This window comes from Ixodes scapularis, unplaced genomic scaffold, assembly GCF_016920785.2.
Source record: "Ixodes scapularis isolate PalLabHiFi unplaced genomic scaffold, ASM1692078v2 PGA_scaffold6__148_contigs__length_123643588, whole genome shotgun sequence".
In the NCBI taxonomy this organism is placed as follows: Eukaryota; Metazoa; Arthropoda; class Arachnida; order Ixodida; family Ixodidae; genus Ixodes; species Ixodes scapularis.
In genome coordinates, this window is record NW_024609881.1 from 71,953,824 (window position 1) to 71,968,300 (window position 14,477).

A 14,477-nucleotide genomic window follows, 5' to 3' on the forward strand; every position below is an offset into this window, starting at 1 on the left:
GTGTTGTAACTCAGGGTCCCTCTGTGTTTCAGTTCTGAGTCTGTCCTGTGTTGTCTCGCTCACAAGTGCGGCAAGCATTCCCACAGCGTGTACTTCAACATCCTCCAAGCCCTGCTTGTGATGAGGACTATGCTGCCCAGCTCTTGACAAAGCGTCAGCTAGCACAAGCTTTCTGCCAGGTAGAAACTGTAGCGTGAAGTCGTACCTCATCAGTCTCAAAAAGAAACGTTGTAGGCGAGGGGGAACATCCCCCAGTCTTTTTTTTTTTTTTTGATAAAGCGACCAACGGGCTGTGATCAGTCTCGAGAAGGATGTGTCTACCATATGTGAGGTGGTGAAACCTCTCACATCCAAATACCAGCCCAAGCGCCTCCCTCTCAATCTGAGAGTATCGTGATTCGCTGTCCGAGAGTGATCGGGAGGCATACGCTACAGGGCGCCACAACTTGTCGTACAGCTGCAATAAGGCCGCTCCGAGTCCATCTGTAGACGCGTCAGCCGACAGTTTTGTGGGTCTACTAGGTTCAAAAAGTGCGAGGACTGTAGCACTGGTCAGCATGAGTTTTAATTGCTCCCACTCATTGTCATGAGCCGCTGTCCACTCAAAAAGTACATCTTCGCGAAGAAGTTGTCTAAGATTTGCTGTACGTTCGGATAAACTCTTTAAGTATTTTCCAAAGTAATTTATAACGCCAAGCATGCGCTGGAGAGCTTCCTTGTTTGTGGGTGCATCCATCTTCACGATATTTTCTAAAAGACTCGGATCAGGCCTGATACCTTCTTTGCTCACTACATCCCCAAGGAAAATTACTTCTGGAATTCCAAACTGGCATTTCTCTGAGTTTAGCGTCAGGCCTGCGCTGTGTGCAGCTTGCAGAGCTGATCGCAGCCGATCATCATGCTCCTGTTGCGTAGCTCCCCAGACCAGCACGTCATCAATGTAAACACGTACCCCCTTCAGTCCTTCAAAAATTTCAGACATCGCACGCTGGAATACCTCTGGCGCAGAAGCGAATCCAAATGGCAACCTCAAAAATCGGTATCGTCCAAAAGGGGTGCCGAATGTGCAAACTCGCGATGTTTCGTCAGTCAACGGGATTTGGTGAAAGCCTGCCCGCGCATCAAGCTTTGAAAACACTGTGGCGCTAGCAAGCTCAGCTTGTATATCTTCCCTTCTCGGCATTTCGAAATGCTCACGCCTCAGACACTCATTGATTCTTCGTGGGTCCATGCATACCCTTAAATTGCCGTTCTTCTTTTTCACCAAGACTAGGGGGCTTACCCAGTCTGAGGGCTCCTTCATTCTTGTGATAATTCCTGCCTGCACCATGCGGTTCAGTTCTTGCTTCAGCGGCTCCATGAGGGCTTGAGGTAGCCTACGGGTGGGTTGAACGACAGGCACTGTGCCTTCCTTAAAAGAGATGCTGTATGGACGTTGAATTTTCCCGATGCCTTCAAACAGTGCTGGAAATTCTCGCTGAACTTCGGATTCAGTATTCGTGATGGTGGCGATCTCGTGCACACGGTTCACCAAGCCTAACTCTTCACAAGTAGGCAATCCTAGAAGTGCACGCCTGTTCTTCTTGACGACAAAAAACTCGGCGGAAACAACTTTTCCTTGGAACTTGAGCATGAGTCTGGCTTTTCCAAGGTGGCCGATAGCGCTGCCGTTGTAGCTTTGTAACACTGCCGGACTTGGTATCAGGTGCTGCCTGGAGTTGGCGCTTCAGAGGAGTGACAGCGGGAGAAGATTGACTTGGGAGCCGGTGTCTACCTTGAACTGTAGAGGCACCTTTTCAATCATTACCTTGATCAACCAGTCTTTCTCAGCGATTTTCCTGGACTCGCCGACTTGGAGTATCTCAAAGTTATCTTCTGACGGTATTTCTACTTCCTCCACTCGCCGACTGCTTTGCTCATCTTGAGGCTTTGCGTCACAACATATCGCGAAATGGTTTTTCTTTCCGCACAAATTGCATTTCTTGCCGAAAGCTGGGCATCGGCTTGGTGCGTGAAATCGGTTGCACTTTCGACATCGCAGACGTGACGCACTTTTTTCACTCTTTTGCATGGCATCTAATTGTTCTACTGGTGTCGGGTGCTGATCCATCCACATCCTCGCTTGTTGCAACGAATTCTCTGCAGCTTTGCAGATTCTCGTTTCTTTCTCAAGGGTCAGGTCATCCTCCCTCAGCAGACGTTCCCGCAGTTTGTGATCTCTGACGCCATCGACAATCTGATCTCTCACAAGAGAATCTGTCAGGTCGCCGAAATTACACGAGCGCACTTTGAGTTTAACGTCTCTCAAAAAGTTTTCAAATGACTGAGCTTCCATCTGGATCGACTTGCGGAAAACGTGGCGTTCGAATGTTTCGTTAGCTTTCGGTGCACAATAATCTTGAAACTTGTAAACTACCGCCTCGAAGCTTTCCCTTTGTTCTTCCGTGAGAGTGAATGTGTTGAAGACGTCGACAGCTTCAGGTCCCGCGACGTGCAGCAAGATAGCTATCTTCTGCCTGTCTGTTCGAACCTCTGGATCAGACCCGGTCGCTTCAAGGAAGAGCTCCACTCGTTGAAGGAATCGTTTCCAGTTGTCTCCGACGTTCCCTGAGAACGATAAACCTTCCGGTGGTTTCAGCATCTCCATATTGGACTTCAAGGTTCGCCCGGTCAGATATCAGTCGGGTTTCGGCACCATGTATTGTTTGTGAGTCCACACATCTCGGTACCAGAAGAGAACTGAATCTCGTGCTTTATGTCATGAGCCCGCGCCAGGCTCCGAGCTGCTGCTCGAGCGCCCGCGCAACACCGATACAATGTCAACGCGATACCTCTCTTGACCAGTTTGGAATGTTCACTTTTGTAAGAAACGAGGCTTTCCTTAGAACGCGCGCCATACTTCCAACAAACATGATCGTCGGAAAATATGACCATAAGGTCCAAAAACCGAATGCAGTTCATCACGGGCATTTCCCATGTAAACTTAAGTCAACCTGACGCTTCTTTCAAAACATCAAAGATCCCCGCAACAACCTCATCCAAACCCGAATTTGTGTCTAAAATGAAAAGATAATCGTCAACATATCTGAAGACTTTAATTACATGCAAATCAGGTAGGCATTCCAAAATGCGTCTGTCCAATGACGTTAAAAATATATTACATAAAACAGGGGCAACCAACGAGCGAATACAAACACCAGATTTCTGTACAAATAACACTCATTGTAACTGACGGCAGTGGACTGAAGGTAAAAGACCAACAACTCTAGAAACTATTCGCTACTAACGCCCGCAGAACTTTGAAAGTTGACCTCTCCCGACTCGTCTGTTTTATCCCGAACAGCTCGGAGTAACCCGTCGTGAGGCGCAGAATAATAGAGGTCCTTAACATTCACAGAGAAAGCCGAGAGGGCATTTTTACACCCCTCTCTAAACACGTCAATGACTTCATCCGAGTTTTGTACAAGGAAAGGGTCCTCCGAAGCCAAGGTTGCCAGGTGGCGCTGAAGATAACGGCTAACCATAAACTGCCACGTGTTCTTCTCAGACACAATGGCTCGGAAGGGACAATCAAGCTTATGCGTTTTTCCTGTGAAGAACACTTCCAAATAATTACTTTCCGCTTTTTTAGCTGCTTTCCTCAAACTTTCCAAATTCAAAACTTTTAGCATCTAAAAAGCGCGAGTGTTTTGTGACTTCGGATGGAACTTGATTTCCTTGAAATTCATAGCTAGCTATCGCTGACAACACCCTCTCTTGGAAAAAACCTTTCGGCAAAACAACGAAACCGCCCTCCTTATCAGCCTCGACAAGGGACAGATAATTTTGTTTTAAAAAACCCACAACTTTTTTCAAAAGGAGGCTTCGTCCTAGGAAGGTGACCCACAGTGTCTCGGGGGAAGTCCACACCATCGCCAATCGCACGATCTTTGTGCTGTCCACCGGCATGATCGGAAACGACGAGTGGCCATTCATGCCGGTGAACAGCAGAAAGAGCGTGCGATTGGCGATGGTGTGGACTTCCTCAAAGACACTGTGAGTCACCTTCCTAGGACGAAGCCTCCCTTTTGAAAAAGTTGTGGGTTTTTTAAAACAAAATGATCTATCCCTAGTCCAGGCTGATAAGGAGGGCCGTTTCGTCGTTTTGCCCGAAAGGTTTCTTCCAAGAGAGGGCGTTGTCAGAGATAGCTAAGAATTTCAGGGAAATCAAGCTCCGTCCGAAGTCGCAAAAAACTCCGGCTCTTAAGATGCTAAAAGTTTTGAATTTGGAAAGTTTGAGGAAAGCAGCCGAAAAAGTGGGAAGTAATTTTTTTTGGAAGTGTTCTTCACAGGAAAAACGCATAAGCTTGATTGTCCCTTCCGAGCCATTGTGCCTGAGAGGAACAAGTGGCAGTTTATGGCTAGCCGTTATCTGCAGCGCCACCTGGCAACCTTGGCTTTGGAGGACCCTTTCCTTGTACGAAACTCGGATGAAGTCATTGACGTGTTTAGAGACGGGTGTAAAAACGCCCTCTCGACTTTTTCTGTAGATGTTGAGGACCTCTATTATTCTGTGCCTCACGACAGGTTACTCCGATCTGTTCGGGATAAAATAGACAAGTCGGGAGAGGTCAACTTTCCAAGTTCTGCGGGCGTTAGTAGTGAACATTTTTTAGAGTTGTTGGTCTTTTACCTCCAGTCCACTGCCGTCAGTTTCAATGAGCGTTTCTTTGTACAGAAATCTGGTGTTTGTATAGGCTCGTCGGTTGCCCCTGTTTTATGTAATATATTTTTATCGTCATTGGACAGATGCATTCTGGAATGCCTACCTGATTTGCATGTAGTTAAAGTCTTCAGATATGTTGACGATTATCTTTTCATTTTAGACACAAATTCGAGTATGGATGAGGTTGTTGCGGGGTCGTTGATGTTCTTAAAGAAGCGTCAGGTGGACTTAAGTTTACATGGGAAATGCCCGTGCTGAACTGCATTCGGTTTTTGGACCTTATGGTCATATTTTCCGACGACAATGTTTGTTGGAAGTATAGCCCGCGCTCTAAGAAAAGCCTTGTTTCTTACAAAAGTGCACATTCCAAACTGGTCAAGAGAGGTATCGCGTTAACATGTCTTCAGGCAGCTCTTGCACAAAGTTGCAAACATCAGATGGACATCAGTTTTGCTCAGCAAGTAAAAAGGTTAGAAAACGTAGGGTACCCACCTAACCTAATTTCGAGTTGCTGTGAGAGCCTACTTCAAAAATAAAAAGAACTTACAAGGGGGCAGCCAGACAAATAAAGTTAAAAGACGTGTACATGTGATTCCTTACTGGCATAAAGTGTCTCACAACATTAAAAAGATAGCTAGTAGATACGATGTAAATGTTGTTTTTTCAGCCCCTTGCAAGCTCTCAAAAATTTGTTCGATGCTTACACGGCAGAAAAAAAAACACTGTGCTCTAAGAAGCACGCTGTACAGTACACTGAATGTGTGACCAATGTTGTATACGAGATTCCATTAAGCTGTGGAAAAGTTTATATTGGACAAACCGGCCGCTGTTTTAACGAGGGGGCACGTGAGCATAATCTTTCTGTGCGCAACAACGCGGGTGAACACCTGGCAGACCACTGCAGGCGATGTGCTGACCGTAAGCCTCTTTTGGCTGAAACAAAGTTTTTAAATAAATCAAAAGATAAGACCGAGAGAGAGATTATAGGGGCGTTTTATATCAAAAGGAAAGATGACAAATGCGTTAGCATGCCTTCTCTCTTTTTGCTCCCGGAAGAAGTAATGTTTCTAGATAGCTGCTTGTCAGTGTGGTGATTGGTTGCAGTGTGGGTTTGGCATACGATCTTGTGTATAAAAGTGACAGTGGTTTTTCTAATAAAATCAGTGTTGAGTTAGCGCCCGTCCTGTCGTCTTTGTGTCTTTATTGTCCCTGTTTTGTTGTGCTTTTTAACCTTTAGAGTCAATATGAACCAACTCGCCCAAACACAAGTTTTAATCCCTCCTGGCATCTAGCATCGAGGTCTATCAACCATCCTTTCAATCAAAGTCGATCAAAACTCAAGGTCGTTCCCACATCACCGCAACTCCTGCGCAAGAAGCAGACGACTTGCTCTCCGCATTGGAAGCGTGCGACAAGACAGTGGCGCCACGGTGCGGCTCCTATAGCAGGAAGATTTCGCAACTGAACACGGCCGGACTGGCTACAAAAACGGTGACCTTCTCTTGACCTTGGACGTCCTTCGAACCCCCAGTCCTTGAAGGTCTATCAAAGAGTTTCCTGCTTGTGGAAATTTTATTTTTCGCAGTTTATTGGGGATTCTCATGCCGCGAGACCACTCTGCCTCGCCGCGGCCACCGGCCATCCAGCCACACAAGACAGGGTTTTTCTTTTTCACCAAGTCTATCCGCGACAACCAACCCGGGTGTCATGGAACATCGTCCCGGTGAAACAAGATGCCTACGCCGACGCCAGCTCCACGGGCCTGGGTGTGTACTTGTCCCAGGGCAACGTTGCCGTCATCACCTCGTTACCGGCTCCGATCTTCCAGAGAGGGTTGTGGGCTGTGGTACTCGCCTTGTCCCGCACCCCTCGCCCCCCCCCCCTCCCCTTAAGAACTCTCATTTTTTCCGACATCCAAGCAGTTGTCCACGCACTTACTCGCGCCACGGGCATACGTTTTTTTTTTTTTTTTCGTTTGTGGCACTCACCTGTACGCTTCTCCTAACAATAAAGAATGGCTAGCTGGCTTTGTTGCACACCTACTGACAGCAACCCTGCCGACGGCCCCTCTCGCTTCCACCTTACGTAGCGCTGGGAGCGAAGGAGGTCGCCGCCAGGAAGCCTCACCCTTATAAAGGGAAGTGCCCTCTGAGCAAGGCCAGCTGCCGACGAGATCCGCGCCAAGCCAAACGGGTTTCTTTGCTCCAGGATAAACACCATTTATTCCCACGAGGAAGACGGGTCCTGTTGTTGCGACCCTCGTTCACCGTCGGTGCTAAGTCCGAGGACGACCATAAGACGACTACTTATGTTGGACATCTCTTGGCTACGTACAGTGCTCGCCTTGAGTTGGCCTTGCACAACAATCGGACGCAGACCCAGAGAGAGCTGCGGACCATCTGTTGGGATTAAAATTTACCGTATCGCGTATGTGGGCGGTGAGCGCGTGATATCAGCCGCCCATTCTGTGCATGGAATACGAGATAAAGAGAAAGACGAAGCACTCTCGTTCTGAGCCTGACTGAGAAATACGTCGTTTCATTCACCGGCGGGTCCCAGCTTTGGACTACGCTATGACCCACGCGAGGTAGCCCAAGCACGTAAGTCCTCATCATCAGACGAGGCGGCCACGACCAGCCCAGGTCTCCTAGATACAACACCATCCTCTCCGAGACATCTGCCCACATCGCGACAGCGGTCGCAGTGGCAGTTAGACGTGCCCCGGTCCAATCAGGAGGCGCCCGCTACCATTACACACATTTTATGCTTTAATAAATGGAATTACACTGTTTTTATGCCAAGCAGAATTCATAAATCAAACACGAAAGACCGTAAAGATAAGAGAGTTAATAGATTGTTCCGATCACTACGATAATGATACCCGATACTCCGCCAACGCCTTCGCGTACATTGTATTGTTATCGGGGCTATCGAAGGTATCAAAACGGCGTCTGCAACGCACGAACGTAAAATTACACTGAAAAGCGCATTTCGGAAACAGTATCTAAGTGCCCCCTATACCAATCTCCATAACTTGGCAAGCGGCGAAGGCTACGGCCCCAGCGATCGCGTGAGAGCGAGTCACGTGACAAATTTTCATCAAAGCAATTTTGCCCTGCGGAGAGTGATCACGTGTTTCGCGCCAACCCTCTGATTTGCTTGAAGCAGCCGTCGTGCTCATTCGCAGCCACACGAAGACACAAGAAGGCGGGGAGACTTAATAAACGGCCAGGTCTTAGGGTGATAGACAATACAGCTAAGCTCCCTCTGTTTGCTTTGTTTTTTCTTCTTGGCCTAAAAATCAGCAGATTCCGTTTTGCCTATTTCATATTTAATTTTTTTTTCAACCTTGGTTTTGAGTTGGTCAAAAAATCCGAATACCTGGTCAGCATAGCCAATTCACAGACGACACTCCCCATACTCAACGAAAAACGGTCGTTGATACGGTATGTCAGGATGGCGTCGGCGCGGCCCATCCGATACTTTACAGATATCGGCTGGATCAAAATGGTATCCGCACAATCTTCCTGATTTGACGCTAATATCGGTGCAATGCTGAGTGCTGCCTGGGACGAAATCGTGATTTGTATTCAGGTAGGCGATATATAAAGTGTTTTTTCTAACTACTGAGAAACGAAAAAAAAATTCATTGACCAACTAGCGAATTCACGCAAAAAAAAATTTAGTCCTCTTCTTTTGTTTCAGTTATGCAACGCTTTATTTGACCGTATTGAACTCACAAGTATGTTCTGTTTGATGCAGTCAGAGGGCTGTCCTCCTGTCTAATCTTGGCAGACGCAGACGTTCTTTCCGTGTCTTCCGCGTTTTTTGCAGTGGCCTTTCTTGTGACCGGTCTTCTTGCACATAAAATTGCAGGTCACTTGGCGACATGGAAACCTCATCCCTAAACAAACAAAAGGAGAGCGTACAGTCAAACATCGCTTATAACTATAGGGTTCTGTCTTTTCTGTATGTATCGATAAACACCGAATATTCAGTTCAATTCGTTTTGTTAGCAGAAACTCATGTACAAGTTACTGGCGAAGCATATGACCCCTTGGGTAATGGGCTAGTTTCGGTTTTTTTTTTTTAAATTAAGGCATCTGAGGCGTAGAGTAAGCATCACAGGTTATTAAGAACTAGATAGAAATACTAGAAATCTAAAAATACAGAACAAGAATTGTACAGTACCCAGGTAGCACACCACACTGGGCCAATATTGGGCCAAGCCAGGCATGCTTGGTCCAATGTTGGACCAGGTTTGCCATTTTATGGCCAATATTGGCAAATGTTGGGTGAAACTTGGTTTGCTCGGCCGTTATTGCCAATTTTAACCATTATTCTGCCAATGTTGGCTCAATATCGGGTTATATCGGCTAAATCGGGCCGTTATTACCCATTTTAACCATTATTCTGCCAATATTGGCTCAATATCGGGTCATATCGGCTAAATCGGGCCGTTATTGCCGATTTTCACCGTTATTCTTCCAATATTGGCTCAATATCGGGTTATATCGGCTAAATTGGGCCGTTATTGCCAATTTTAACCATTGTTCTGTCAATATTGGCTCAATATCGGGTCATATCGGCTAAATCGGGCCGTTATTGCCGATTTTAACCGTTTTCCCCCAATATTGGCTCAATAACGGCTAAATCGGGCCATTATTACCTGCTTTCACCATTATTCTGCCAATATTTGGCTCAATATCGGGTCATATCGGCTAAATCGGGCCGTTATTTCCAATTTTAGCCATTATTCTGCCAATATTGTCTCAATTTCGGGTCATATCGATTTGGATTGTTGACTAAAGTGGGTACTGGAACGTGACACAACCGTTGCCAGACTAAACTGTCCAAAACTCTGGTATTACCGATAATCGCAACTCCTTCGTGGACACAGTTCAACCACTGGTGGGATAGGACCATTAAAAAGGTTAACGACAACCATTCAAAAAATTAATTCTGTGCATGGTTCGTACAAGTGGTACGCGTGGTACGCCCTTAATTCGCACTTCACGCAGTGTCAATTTTCGGCACCTGCCGAAATTCGGAGCGCACAGCATTGTAGGTGGCGCCACAGCGCGTGTCATCTGCTTGGGCCTAATCCTCGGGGTGCTGTCGCGACTGCCACGTATACTTGCCGCTTCCTTTTGACCTGATTCGACAAAAGCAGCTGGCACACGTGCTAAACACGACCATGGGAACATCGTCCCTAGCGGGCTGTCCTTTGCTTGCTAATCTGTGCCACAATTGTTTTTGTTGCTCGGGCAGTCTCTTTACATGACAGTACAAGCTACTGAAGAAAATCAGCCTAGCTCCTGTTGCCTGACTAAGTCTAGAGTATGAGAATACAGTCAAACGTGGACATAGCAAGTTCAATGCTACAAAATTTTCAATCTAACGAAACTACTATTGCGTTGTCCACAACCCCTTGCTTACGCGGCGAGCAAGCTTGTCTGCTAGGCGCGCACAGCAAACGACAGCCGCCGTGGCGTCACGCCAATGTCGTATGCTTGATTTTCTGTCGTCTGGTCTGTGGCAGGTCGCAGCAATGGCCAGCCCTTTTCGGCGCCTGTCGGCAATTTACTGCCGTTTTAGGGATGAGGACAAAGTGTATCAAAAAGAGCAGAAATACGTCGAAAAGTAGGTTATTTACCCTGACGTGAAGCAGTTAACTGTGAGAGGACATGCACAAGTCTCGGCCGCCATGAGTTTTGCCGAGAGACGCGGAACCCGAAGACACTATGAAGCTCCTGTCTCGCCTCCACATTTCCTCGCTCAACTGCAGCAGACCAAAATGGGCCCACTTGCTGCACGTATAGGCATTATGCATTTTGGCCTCAATATACCAGGCTGAGTTCTGTCGCAATTTCAGTTTAACCAAGTGAGTGTGGCTCAGAAGAGAGAGAGAGAGAAAAATAAAAGCTCTGAGGCAGCACTATCAAAGTTCAGTCTTCAGAAGGAGTTTTGCTGCACAGAAGCGCTGGCAGGGTTACTTTACGGTAACAGGTCTCACAAAATAGCATGACCAGTTGCACCGGCGGGGCTTATTACATAGCGAGTGTCTGCTCCGTGGAACTGTGCAAGTGGCTATACAAAACTCCACATGCTTTATATAAATGCAGTTTTAGGCTATATAACCATTTTACACAGAAGTTCAAAGAATGTGAAAGAATTCATACTTGTTAGAGATCCATGTAAGGTCCACATTTTTCCAATGCTAAACGATTGTGATATCCATCCCCGAGATATCTATCCACCAGTCACCCACCTGCAGTACACTCCGACACATTTTCTCATGAGATCTCTGGACGTAAGCTACTGTTGTCCCAAATAAAGGCTAGTTTCGAAGAGCATATGCGGGAAGTGAGCTTGTCTGCTAGTTATGCAGAGCAGACAGTCGTGTGACGTCAGGCCGAGCTCCTGGGAGGATAGGGCAAACAATGTCCGCTCTCCAGCAGGTCTTTTATTACAGCTTCTTTGCCTTTTCTGCAGTTGTTGGAAGTTTACTGCCACCTCAGGGGCGAGGTGATGTTGGGTGAGGATGCGGCATACAGAAAAGAGAAGCGGAAATACCCAGAAGGGTACATTCTTTCACTTGATGGGAAGGTATTCACCTTGAGATAACACATCCAAGCCTCGGCCACCATGATTCATGGCCAGAGACGACGGACCCTGTGGTAGGCCAGAGACGATATATAGGTGCCATGAAGCTCATCTTTCTCCTCCACGCATGTTCTCTCATTATTATTATTTTAGTTTTATTATCTAATGCCCCACACAACCAATAGGTCTTGGTGTAGAGGCACAAAGAAAAAATTGAAAAACACAATCAAAACTACCTGTCCACTTGCACAGAGTATGTCCACACCTGAGCATCGTACCGGCTGCGCTCGTGTAATCACATACTGGTGATGCACGTTAAAGACCCCAGGATCGCAATTGTACAGCACTGGCCAAATTGCCCATCTACAGCATGAGACATGTATTAAGATGGCTGACCAACATAACGCTGTTGGTCAGCCATGCCCTCAACAGAGGGCCCTTAAGGATTAATAAATTAATGAAAAGATCCAGGTCCATTCCACGTTTGAATACAATGAAACGTGATCAAACAGGCGTGACGGACAATGACGAAGGACAGAACACAAACATGCCTTGCCCTTGTCCGTCACACCTGTTTAATCATGCTTCACTTGTACGAACTAGCATAGCGCACCACTTTGCATGAATATAACGAGATCAGAAAGCACATCAGTAGCAGGGGATAATCTGTTAACACACATTTGCATTCGAACAACCGGAGAAAATTTCACATGAGTAGAAAGTAAAACACATAACAGCCCCTAAAATCAGAAGGCAATGCATGAAAATTAAGAAATTATGCAAAATCACCATCCAGAAGGCCATGAATGGTTCTACATAAAAATAATGCATTGTAAGCAATTCTTTTTTATAGGTTCTGCAGGGAAAGTATTTTAAGGATGTATTTATACTCATAAGTACATAGGCTTCCAAAGTACTCATCATAAATAATATGAATAGGTCGCTTTTGTGCCTTTTTCTATGTGTCATGTCAAATCTAATCGAATTCCAAGCCACAGTACAAGACTTAAGTTGAACTTAAACTAAGGAACAAACTAGCCTAACAGCACATGCAGGATTAGCACCATCCAACGGGCTTGTGATTGGCCCCCTTGGCCTGTAGCTTCATTGCTTAGTCCAGCTTAGGGCGAGACAGAGTATAGAAGTTCACACAGGGCACAAAATACACCTGGAGATGCTCCAAGAGTCGACTGATGCCTGACAGTGCCGCTGCACATGACACTTCACCGTCAGCTCAAACACTGGCAACCACTCGCAGGTCGCCTGCTTGATGCCCTGTACAATGCGCTTGGCAGGCTTCATGAACAGCTTGAAAGGACATTGAGTGACGATTGGTAGCACTGCTGCACACAACACTCCACTGTCAGTTCAAATGCTCGCAGAAACGCACAGTTTGAAGGGTTGGCACCTTGCATGCTGCACTTGGAAGATTCCTTGCACAGTTCAGAAGAGCTCTGACGGACGCCTGGCAGCATTGTTGCACACAACACCGCACTGTCAGCTCGAATGCCAGCAGCAATGCACAGCTCATCTGCTTGAGGCCTTCCACACAGCATTTGGGAAAGCTCTGTCAGCTCAAAAGAGTCCTGATCAACATCCGGCAATTTTGTTGCCCACAAAACATAACTGTCAGCTTAACTGCTGACACTAGCGCACAGTTCAATTGCCAGAGGCCTTTCAGAATGCAGCCTGCAGAGGTTGGAAATCATACGAGGGCCTCAAAGAAGCTACAAAAGCTATGTTAAAGGCCTACAGCAGATGTAGAAGTGGAAGGATGACATGTTTGCTTTTGTAGTCCAGTCTGAGGTATTGAACAGCGGTGTCAAGTTCGGAAAGGTTGTACATTTTAGGCACGTGCGTGAGGGAATCGCACTGCCAGATGCCGATGGCGGACGACTTGATCGGCAGTTCAAAAAAATCTGTCATGTTTGGCAGAATGCTTGCCTTGAACCTGTCTTCAAGGAGCTTCAAGACGACAACTGCAGACTCGTTCAGCATGAAGCACTGACCTGCTTTGACAATGCGTTTCGGTTCCGAAATCTCAGGTTGATACAAATGTCTGACTTCAGACATTCGTCTGCTGATCTGCGCTAAAGGCTTGCTTGTTGAACGTAGCATTTTCTTAACCTTACCCAGGAAACTTTCAAAAGGAAACGCACTAAAACTGTCAAGAGGGCCATGGTCCAAACACTGCTCAGCCAGATGGCTGAGCGTGTGCACGTTGTAAACGAGCTGCTTGGCGCCATACAAGGTGCCAAACTCCTGCACAAAGTACCTAAGAAGGTCCCTGGCAAATCCGTTATAAACCTCGTAATGTGCAGGAGATACAAGAATTCTCACTGCCACATGCAGCATTAAAAAGTGACGGTACTGATCGTTTGGCAACACATGCTTCAAAACCACAGGTCCCACATACAAGAGGAAGCTTCGAAACTCTGTGGCCTTCCACCGGTCAAGTTCCTCAGTGCCTCTTGGCTTCCTTTGAAAGTTGCTGGGGAAACGCTTACTGCAACTTCGAAGTAAATCATTCAAATTTTCACGCTGCTGTCGACTTAGGCGTCTCCCGAACCCTTGGCTAACCCAGTTTCTCAGAAGGCGCCGCATAACGCCAAGACAGACGAGATGCATGTACTCCGTAGGAAACCATGACACCATGTCGACATCTAAAGATTCAAATGGCGACGTTCCCGTGTGATGGTGCTCGTCTTCCTGAGACCGGAACGACTCGTTGGTGCGTTGTGGTGAGTGTAAATCAGGAAATGTCATTCGACCCTCGAGATGCAGGCCCCTCTGACTGCACCGTTCGCAGGCGTGATAGCCAGTGTGCCCAACTATTTGCTTGATAAAGCTTCTTGCGGGTGCGTCGCACACCATGGCCGTGATGCTGACAGTGATGTGGCTCCCCTTGAAGACCATGCCATGCACTGTGAGCTTGCGGGCTTTCCTGTGCCGCAGTATAAACTGACCATAAAAGGTGACGGCAGAGGGGTCAAATTCGTTATCCGGCATAATAAGGGCCAGAAGCTCACCTGTGAGCTTTTGAACAGGGGCAGACCGTCAATGTTCCCTTGGAGCTTAATCTCCTTAGGAATGGGGCAGCCTTGCAATGACTGACGGATGCCTTCTTCTAAGCCGAAATGCACAAACTTGTCACATTGCTCTAGTC

The 14,477-nt window shown here is 46.9% G+C and overlaps 2 protein-coding genes across 2 annotated transcripts; both read right to left on the minus strand.

Annotated features, from left to right (window-relative positions):
* Positions 1–2,170: 2,170 nt before the first annotated feature.
* LOC121838514 lies at positions 2,171–10,538 on the minus strand (the record flags this gene model as incomplete). Its single annotated transcript, XM_042294804.1, has 3 exons — positions 10,513–10,538; positions 2,441–2,585; positions 2,171–2,377 (listed from the first exon to the last, which is right to left on the minus strand). Coding segments are annotated over exons 1-3 (378 nt in total), but the record flags the coding sequence as incomplete, so codon positions are not given.
* A 2,522-nt stretch (positions 10,539–13,060) lies between these two features.
* On the minus strand, positions 13,061–14,182 carry LOC121048346. Its single transcript, XM_040504566.2, has one exon. The coding sequence runs from the start codon at positions 14,075–14,077 to the stop codon at positions 13,061–13,063; it is 1,017 nt and encodes a 338-aa protein (XP_040360500.2). The 5' UTR covers positions 14,078–14,182.
* Between the last annotated feature and the right edge of the window lie 295 nt (positions 14,183–14,477).